Below are 10,189 nucleotides of genomic sequence, written 5' to 3' on the forward strand. Positions count from 1 at the left end.
TCCTGCCCCTTCTGGACATTATCTGTGCTGTCAATGATGACATAAACCAGAATTAACAGCAGGAAGTAAGCTTCAGTATTAAACTCCTCCCTCTAAGCGGACTACAACCTTGTCGTGGTGCTTCAATGACCTGGACAGCTATGTTGACTGGAGTCAGGGCCTTGTGCTTTGACTCATGCCTAACAGGTCAAAGGGTAGAGGGTTCACTTTGACCGCTAAGAGTGGTCCACCAGGTTCAGCTCAGGGCTAACAACCCTGACTGGTAAAACAAAATAGTTACAGAAACAGCAATGAAGAATCCTTCTCTATCTATGTGTGACGGTAAAGGACAGAGAAGGAAGACCTTCATTGCTGCCCTAAATGTGTAGCAGCGTAACGGGCGGTACGTAAACTTCTCCATGCCTGATTAAAGTCTGCAACATAGGAATAAATATCACCCCACAATAAAGACAAAACATTTTGCCTTCAAACTGGTCCTTAGTTTATTTTCCAGGATTACAACTCAAAGTTGTGCTTGTAGACAGCTCCATAAATACAGCGAGCGAGAAGGTCTGTGATCCCCCAGGGTTCAGTGGTATTTCCTCCAGCGTTCGTGCTCTACAAGGACACAAAACCAGGTGGTCAGTCAGAGGAACGTCAGCCATCTTGGACAGTCAAACCCAACCAGACCACAGTGAAACCAAACCCAACCCATAGAGCTCTACTTTTTAGGTATATTTAAGGCAGAGGCTGATAGATTCTTGATTGGTCAGGGCATGAAAGGATTCGGGGAGAAGGCAGGAGATTGGGGCTGAGAGGGAAAATGGATCAGTCATGATGAAATGGTGCAGCAGACTCGATGGGCCAAATGGCCTAATTCTGCTCCTGTATCTTATGGTATTTATATTTATTGTGTGTTTTTGTTTGGATTATTATTGTGTTCTTTATCATTTGTGTTTTTTCTGTGCTGCATCGGATCTGGAGTAACAATGATTTTGTTCTCCTTTACACTTGTGTACAGGAAATGAGATTAGACAATCTTGAAATCAGGCAGTTAAAAAAAACAGAAGATATTGTTTATCCAGCTTACTCTATATCAATATAAAGATAAAACTATTATTGACAAATGATCTGGCAAATTAATTTGGCGTAGTGTTTTGGACAAGTATCAACTTATCCTTCATACATGCTGTACATTCTGTTCTTGAATCAACGTCACTGCAGATGAGGCCCCAGTTTAACATCTCATATGAAAGATGGCAAGAATTCTGCATTTTCTCAGCACTGAGGATTACAAACTCAAGTCTCTAGGGAAGGACTCAAATCCAAAAAACAGAGCATTTCAAAAACTCACAAAAGGAAATTACAGCCGCGAGGAAATCTGCAGATGCTGGAAATTCAAGCAACACACACAAAAAATGCTGGTGAACGCAGCAGGCCAGGCAGCATCTCTAGGAAGAGGTACAGTCGACATTTCGGGCCAGGACTGTACCTCTTGCTATAGATGCTGCCTGGCCTGCTGCGTTCCCCCAGCATTTTGTGTGTGTGTGTTAAAAGAAAATCAAGTTCACCTTAATATTAAGTAAATTCTTTTATACCTTTAGCGGACTGGCATCTTCGTCATTCCCACCGATCTTTAAGTGGAAAGCAAATATATTTCCGTCTCTAAAATTAATTTAATAAAACAACAAACAGAAAATGCTGGAGGAACTCAGCAGGTCAGGCAACATCCGTGGAAAAGAGCGAACAGTCGACATTCGAGGCCGAGACCCTTCAGAATCCTCATCCCAAAACGTAGACTGTTTATTCATTTCCATGGATGGTGCCTGACCTGCTGAGTTCCTCCAGTTTGTGTGCATTGCTCTGGGTTTCCGGCGTCTGCAGGCTTTTTCGCGTTTGTTCATTTTGCAAAAATCTAGTTGTCCCATGGACACCAGTACTAATATTGGCTTTATATTCCAGGTTTATTCAATTGAAACTTCAATTTAAATTTCTCAGCTGTGCCAAGATTAGAACCATACAGACGTGCTGGTGAGTTCTTCTATCAAACCCTGTCTTTTCTTTCCCCTCCACCAAAGGATTCCACTTACTGAGGTGATCGTACTCCCAGATGTAACTGATCACAACGTAGCCAGCCAGCAGCATGGCCACTCCACCAATACCACCTCGTCTCACGTTGATGTACTTGTTGTAGTACCGATCGCGGCCTAGAGGATGGAGAGCAAAGACAGACAGCGGAGACGTGTGATGCACTATCAATTACTCCAAAAGACTGGAAGTAGAGTAAATACTGAAAGGCTTTTATTAGCAGTAAATGGACCAACGTCCATGCTGAGTATCTGCCCTGGACTGAGGGAGGAGCAGTGGGACAATCGCCTTGGAGCCACAGGATCAGTCAGCAGAGGGGAGTGTCCAGACAGGTAACCCAGTTACAACATAGATACATAGTTTAATTCCAGGTCGGTATTAACCAGCTCATTCCCACAGCGCGGAGAGTATGGGAAACCAAACCCACCACTGGACTTTCCGCAGAGCACAGAGCATTCACATCACACACCCGCTGTTCACTTTAGTTATTTCTTTAGCAATACAACATGGCAACGCGCCCTGGCGGCCCAACGAGTCCATGCCACCCAATCGCACCCACGTGGCCAACTAACCAACCAACTGGTACGTCTTTGGAACGTGGGGGAAATCCGGAGCAGGCGGGTGAAACCCACGCAGTCACGGGGAGAATGTACAAACTCCTTGCAGACAGTGGCTGAATTGAATCCATGCCTTAGTAAAGCAGCCGGCATCATCAATGATCCACCACCCTGGACGTTAGGATAGTGCAGTGGTTAGCACAACGCTTTACAGTACAGACAACCCAGGGTTCAGTTCCTACCGCTGCCTCTAAGGAGCTTGCACGTCCTCCCCGTGATCGCGTGGCTTTCCTCCCACAGTCCAAAGGCATACAGGTCGGTAGGTGACTGTAACTTGTCCTGTGATTAGGTTAGGATTAAAATCAGGGGGTTTGCTAGGTGGCACGGCTTAAAGGGCCGGAAGCACCCTCCTCCACGCTGTATCTCAATTAAAAAATAAATAAATATGTTTTCTACCCCCTCCCACCAACCCCCACCAAACGGGTAGAAGGTATAGAAGCCTGACAGCATGTACCACCAGGCTTAAGGACAGCTTTTATCTCACTGTTATCAGACTCTTGAATAGTCCCCTAGTAAGAAAGTTTATTTTGACCTCACAGTCAACTTGCATGGTACTTTTCCTGTTCCTGTATCACTTGATCCTGCATACAGCTATTGTTTTACATTGTTCTACCTCAATGCAATGAATTGGTCTGTATGGAAGGAATGCAAGGCAAGCTTTTCATTGTGCCTTGGTACATTTATCTGCCAGGGTGGTGGTACAGATACATTAGAGACATTTGAGAAAATCTAAGACAGACACATGGGTGATAGAAAAATGGAAGGCTTTATTGATCCCGGGGGAACCAATTTCCCCCAGGATCAATAAAGTATGACCATGACTATGACTAGCAGGACTATGGATTGCCACAATAAGGACGGCTATGAATACAACGTTATCTACATTGAGGTGCCTTTGCGACGATCAAAACTCATTTAGGGCAACTATGCATAGGGTCGCCATAAGTCGACAATGACTTGTTGGCCCTTAACAACATGTGGGGGGGGCGGGCGGGAGAGTTAGATTGATCCTAGAGTAGGTTACGGTCGGCAGAACATCATGGGCTGAAGGGGCTGTACACTGAACTCCCTGACACCATCATGCATGAAACGTCAGGAGCATTATACTGTTCAACTTGAGTCGTAAATTAATCTCACGCTAAATGTCAACCCACTAGAATATTTGCTAATTCACTTGCGGTGATATTAATTCATGCGTTGTGCATATTGGTCTGGAGGAACGTTGTTTCATTTTGGAGAATATGTGTCAAATCAAATCAAATTATCATTCAACCATAATGCACACAGCAAACAAAATGATGTTTCTCTGGGGCCAAGGTGCAAAACTAACAAAATAGCGAGGAAAGAACATATTCATGTGAACAAAAACATATATAATATATATATCTTAGTCGAAGACCCTGAGCAACATGTCCCAACAATTGTATACAGTTGAATGACAATAAACTTGAACTGCTGTCATGTTCTATAATAATTTGCCCGTTTCAGGGGCTAAGTGGGCTGATACACTCACCTCGCCGTAAAGCACCCAGAACACCATTGGGAGTGAAATCCCGCGCAGAAACCCAGCGGGAGAGCTCTCCCAGCTTCACGTCCATCAGGCGCTTCTCTGCGACTGGAACTGGCGGCACAGGAGCAGAGAGGTCAGACGTGGTTACAGGGACAAAGGTCACAGCACACAGAACCGCAAACACTTCCTCTCCGGCAACTTCCTCAAGAGGCAACGATTTTTAATGTACTTATTCAGCGTTTGGGATCAGTCGACATTGTCCACCCTGAATGGTCGGCCAGCTTCATGAGCCACTGTGGGCAGCAGGATGATGGCAGCACGACTGCCCATCAACCTCAGCTCGGAAACACTCAGCCCCCAGCAAAACAATTACCAGTCTGTAAGAGCCCAGGCACATTACTATTATTGCTATATATAGCAATATTATTACACATTACAATGCATTATTACATGGAAACATAAGATTATTAAGGGATTGGACACGCTAGAGGTAGGAAACATGTTCCCGATGTTGGGTGAGTCCAGAACCAGAGGCCACAGTTTAAGAATAAGGGGTAGACAATTTAGAACGGAGTTGAGGAAAAACTTTTTCACACAGAGAGTTGTGGATCTGTGGAATGCTCTGCCTCAGAAGGCAGTGGAGGCCAATTCTCTGGATGTTTTCAAGAAAGAGTTAGATAGAGCTCTTAAAGATAGCGGAGTCAAGGGATATGGGGAGAAGCCAGGAACAGGGTACTGATTGTGGATGATCAGCCATGATCACAGTGAATGGTGGTGCTGGCTCGAAGGGCCGAATGGCCTACTCCTGCACCTATTGTCTATCATTAGGGGGAAGATGCTTGGGAATCTGAAAGGTCTGCAGGTTGATAAGTCACCTGGACCAGATGGACTATACCACAGGGTTCTGAAAGAGGCAGCGGGAGAGATTGTGGAGGCATTGGTAATGCTCTTTCAAGAACCACTAGATTCTGGCATGGTTCTGGAGGACTGGAAAATCGCAAATGACACTCCACTCTTCAAGAAGGGAGGGAGCCAGAAGGAAGGAAATTAAAGGCCAGTTAGCCTGACCTCAGTAGTTGGGAAGATGTTGGAGCTGATTGTTAAGGATAAGGTCTCATTGTACTTGGAGGCCCATGATAAAATAGGTCAAAGTCAGCCTGGTTTCTTCAAGAGAAACTCTTGCTTGACAAAGCTGTTGGAATTCTTTGAGGAAATACCAAGCAGGACAGACAAAGGAGAGTTGGTGGATGTCGTGTTCTTGGATTTTCACAAGGCCTTTGACAAGGTGCTGCTCATGAAACTGCTGAACCAGTTAAGAGGCGATGGTAATACAGATAGGAGACAGGCTGATTGGCAGGGGGCAAAGATTCAGAGTAAAGGGGGCCTTTTCAGGCTGGCTGCCAGTGACTAGTGGTGTTCCACAGGGGTCTGTGTTCCGACCGCTTCGTTGTAAATTTTATGTTAATGATTTGGATAATGAAATTGATGACCTTGTGGCCAAGCCTGCAGATGATACAAAGATAGGTGGAGGGCTGGGTAGTGTTGAAGAAGCAGGGCATCTGCAGAAGGACTAAGATTAAAAGAATGAGCAGAGAAATGGCAGATAGAATACAGTGTGGGGAAGTGTATGGTCATGCAGGCTACGCACAGAATAAAAGCACAGACTTGCAGGTTGAGTCAGTGGTAAGGAAGGCAAATGCAATGTTAGCTTTCATTTCATGAGGAATAGAATATAAAAGCAAGGATGTAATGCTAATGCTGAGGGTATGCTGGCCTTGATAAATCAGAGCATTGAGTATAGGAGTTGGGATGTAATGTTGAAATTGTACAAGGCATTGGTAAGGCCAAATTTGGAGTATTGTGTACAGTTCTGGTCACCAAATTATAGGAAAGATGTCAACAAAATTGAGAGAGTATAGAGAAGATTTACTAGAATGTTACCTGGGTTTCATCTCCTAAGTTACAGAGGAAGGTTGAACAAGTTGGGTCTTTATTCTTTGGAGCATAGAAAGTTGAGGGGGGACTTGATAGAGGTGTTTAAAATTATGAGAGGGATAGATAGAGTTGACGTGGATAGGCTTTTTCCATTGAGAGTGGGGGAGATTCAAACAAGAGGACATGAGTTGAGAGTTAAAGGGCAAAAGTTTAGGGGTAACATGAGGGGGAACTTCTTTACTCAGAGAGTGGTGGCTGTGTGGAACGAGCTTCCAGCAGAAGTGGTTGAGGCAGGTTCGATGTTGTCATTTAAAGTTAAATTGGATAGATATATAGACAGGAAAGGAATGGAGGGTTATGGGCTGAGTGCAGGTCAGTGGGGCTAGGTGAGAGTAAGAGTTCAGCATGGACTAGAAGGGCCGAGATGGCCTGTTTCCATGCTGTAATTGTTATATAGTTATACTTTCTAAACGAGGGCAAAAAAATTCAAAAATCTGAGATGCAAAGGGATTCAGGAGTCCTTGCGCAGGATTCGCGAACGTTTAACTTGCAGGTTGAGTCTGTGGTGAGGAAGACAAGTGCGATTTCAAGAGGACTAGAATATAAAAGCAAGGATGTGATGCTGAGACTTCGTAAAGCTCTGGTCAGACCAGATTTGGAAATATTGTGAGCAGATCTGCGTCCCTCATCTAAGAAAGGATGTGCTCACACTGGAGATGGTTCACGACAATGATCCTGGGAACGAAAGCGTTTTTGTATGAGGAGCGTTTGATGGCTCAGGCCTATACTAAGTTTTATTTAGAGCGAGGAAGGATCTCATTGAAACTTATTGAATATTGAAAGGCCTAGTTGGAGTGGATGTGGAGAGGATGTTTCCTTTTACGGGGGAATCTAAGACCAGAGGGCACAGCCTCAGACAGCGGGACATCCATTTTGAACAAAGATGAGGAGGAATTCCTTCAGCCAGAGTGTGATGAATCTGTCGAATTTGTTGCCAGAGAGGTCTGGTGGCCAGGTCACTGGGTACATTTAAGGTAGAGGTTGATAGGTTCTTGATTAATCAGGGTGTGAAAGATTTTGGGGGAGAAGGCAGGAGATGGGGTGTTAAAATGGATTAGCCATGGTGAAATGGTAGGGCAGACTCGATGGGCCAAATGGCCTAATATTGCTCCAGTGTCTTATGGTCTTATATGGCATAATTGTCTTAGGAGGAAAGGAAGGGCATTTCTGTTTAAAGCAGGGGTTCCCAACCCTTTTAATGCCATGGACTACTAACTGCCATCAACCGAGGGGTCCGTAGATCCCAGGTCGGGATCCCCTGCTTTGGAGTGAAGAAGAGTGAGAGGCAAATTGATAGAGGTGTATAAAATCATAAAAGGGATGGATAGAGTGGACTTGCCAGTGTCTTTTTTTCCCCAGAGTAGCAATGGCTCACACCAGAAGGCATCCATTTCAGGTGAGTGGAAGATGACAGAGGAAGTGTTTCCTTTTACACAGGAAGTGTAAAAAGTGCCCAGACTCTGCTAACCAGGAGGTGATGGTAGAGGCTGATAACGAGGGGCTTTTAAGAGACTTAGTTAGGCACATGGATGAAAGAAAAATGGAGAGTTGCAGGTTATGCGGAAGGGTTAAAATTTCCACTCATCCTGGGCTGAAGGTTCGAACTCATAGTCAGCACTGCCACATCCACACCTTTAATCCCACTCAGAACCATCTTAACCCAATCATTTAAAATCTTCATACAAATACATCAAATTCCCACTGGCGTATTTAAACACTGATCAGCAGGTTTTTCAAACATTAATATTATAACTAAATCCATCCTCAAACACTAATTCCTAAGGTACAACGCAGTGCTACGACTCCGCCGAGGATGGTTAAGCTGCAAAAGGAGGAGGGTTGGGCATGGGGTAGCAACCCCACAACCCCATCCTGTAAAAACCCAGAGCTACAGAAATACCAACAGAAGGCAGGTCCTAAGACCTCGTCCCTGGGAGGGGAAGGATCTTCACCGAGATGTATGAAGTCATGTGGTGAAAGTGGAAGCCACAGGCCGATCAACCTTCTACTGGCCCGGGACAGGTGACTCTGGCCAGCTGCTGTGGGCTGCCCACGCCCCAGCAGGGGGTGATAGGCCTCAGAAGAACGCAAAGCTACCATAACACACAAGAAGAATAATCAGCTACACAAGAGATTCTGCTGGAAGTCCAGAGCAACACACAAAATGCAGATCAGGAAGCATCTACCAAGGGGAAGTGAACAAGTCGACGTTTCAGGCCGAGATAGCTGAAGGGTCTCAGCGCAAAACGTAGGCTGTCCGTTTCCCTCCACAGCTGCTGCCTGACCTGCTGAGTTCCTCCAGCATTTTTGCAACTGCAATCTCTTGTGTCTGTCTCCAAGCACAATACCCTCCTCAATCACATCAGATACTGGCATACGTCGTGAAGTTTGTTGTCTTTGTGGCAGCAATAAAACGCAATGCATAATAATAGAGAAAAAAATATATAGTCAGCATGTATTAAATAGTTAAATAATTAGAGCAAACATAGAAATTTAAAAAGTAGTGAGGTGGTGCTCATGGGTTCAATGTCCATTCAGAATCCGGATGGCAGAGGGGAAGAAGCTGGCACTGAATCGCTGAGTGTGTGCCTTCAGGCTTCTGTATCCCCATCCTGATGGTAACAATGAGAACAAGGCATGTCCTGGGTGATGGGGGTCCTTAATGATGGACACCACCTTTTCTGAGGCATCGCTCCTTGAAGCTGTCCTGGATACTATGGAACTTAATCATCTCCTAGCCAGCTAAATTGTACTGAGCACAGATTCCAATTAATTTGAAAATCCACATTTCCTATGCTGATTTCATCCAACATAACTCTTTACCCCAGACTCTTTCCCAAGCTGACCAGCTCTATCACAAAATCCCTGGAATGACTGGCACCGACAATTTAATTTCCAATATTCCAACACACAGGCCCCCTCCCAAAGGAAAAATTCAACCTCCAGCGGAATGTCACCTGCCAAGGGATATCGCCTTTGCCCCTCCACCTCACAGCCAATAGTCTTTTACATTGGATTCCGGCTCCATGTCCAACACACTCTGCCCCGGGCTGTCTCCACCACCCGCCCCGATCTGCACCCTCTCACTCCCAAGTCCCCTACCCTCAGTGGGTCGGAGACACAGGAGAGACTGCAGAAGCCGGAAATCTGGAGCAGCACACGAAAAAAAGGCTGGAGATCCTGATGAAGGGCCTCGGACTGCAACGACAGTTCCCAATCATAGACGTGGCCCGGCCCGCTGATTTCCTCCAGCGTGTTGTGTGCGTTGCTGCACCACTCAAATCCCTTCCCACCACTGACCTCCGCCCTTGCCACCCAGGGCAGGATTCCACCCCTTCAGGGTGACCTTGCTAACAGATGCTTCCGTCCAGTTCTCTGCTCCCCATACACTGTTCCCGCCCCCCACGGGCCACATTGTATCGAGCACCCCCTTCGGATACATTGTATCCGGCCCCGGCGCTCCAGAACGCAGCATCGCCGACCGCTACATTGTATCCAGCCCCACACTCACCTGGCCGGTCCGCCATCTTCGCCGATCCGCTCCTGCGTGATTACGTCAGGAGAGACGGCCGCCGCCGCTCTTCCAATCGCATGCCGCCGAAGGAGGGCCGGCGAACCAATCACCTTCGAGAAGATGCTCCATTTTACTGGCCTATGGGAGGCTGGCTTTGTCTTCATGGGGTAATTTCATCGAGGAGTAAGTTTGCTCGAATCCAAAAGGTCAGTTGCTGTATGTGAAGCAACAAGTTTATCCCGCCGGAGGCTCAGACAGATTCACATTTCATAGTTATACATCAAGGACGTAGGCCATTCGGCCCGACTAGCCTATGCTGACCAAGATGCCCACCTGAGATCAAAGTCAAGTTTGCTGTCGTAGGCCCAGATGTCCTGGTAGAAATGTCAGGAAAATTAACGTTTTGTAGCATAAACATAACACAGCCATAAATTAACATGACAAAATAAAGATAAGTGCTGGGGAAGATACAAGGGACTGCAGGTT

The 10,189-nt window shown here is 46.0% G+C and overlaps 1 protein-coding gene across 1 annotated transcript; it reads right to left on the reverse strand.

Moving 5' to 3' along the window:
* Positions 1-457: 457 nt before the first annotated feature.
* On the reverse strand, positions 458-9,753 carry LOC134354089 (ATP synthase subunit f, mitochondrial-like). Its single transcript, XM_063062841.1, has 4 exons — positions 9,701-9,753; positions 4,198-4,305; positions 2,070-2,186; positions 458-597 (listed from the first exon to the last, which is right to left on the reverse strand). The coding sequence occupies exons 1-4, from the start codon at positions 9,714-9,716 to the stop codon at positions 569-571; spliced, it is 270 nt and encodes an 89-aa protein (XP_062918911.1). The 5' UTR covers positions 9,717-9,753; the 3' UTR covers positions 458-568.
* Positions 9,754-10,189: the final 436 nt, after the last annotated feature.

Source organism: Mobula hypostoma, chromosome 11 (genome assembly GCF_963921235.1).
Source record: "Mobula hypostoma chromosome 11, sMobHyp1.1, whole genome shotgun sequence".
Classification (NCBI taxonomy): domain Eukaryota; kingdom Metazoa; phylum Chordata; class Chondrichthyes; order Myliobatiformes; family Myliobatidae; genus Mobula; species Mobula hypostoma.

What these genes read in the sequence shown, in the direction of transcription:
- LOC134354089 (XM_063062841.1), bottom strand. An exon ending in TCTGGGTGCTTTACGGCGAG is followed by an intron (nt 2,187 to 4,197) that starts GTGAGTGTATCA and finishes TCCATCCTCTAG; the next exon opens with GCCGCGATCGGTACTACAAC. An exon ending in CTGGGAGTACGATCACCTCA is followed by an intron (nt 598 to 2,069) that starts GTAAGTGGAATC and finishes GTGTCCTTGTAG; the next exon opens with AGCACGAACGCTGGAGGAAA.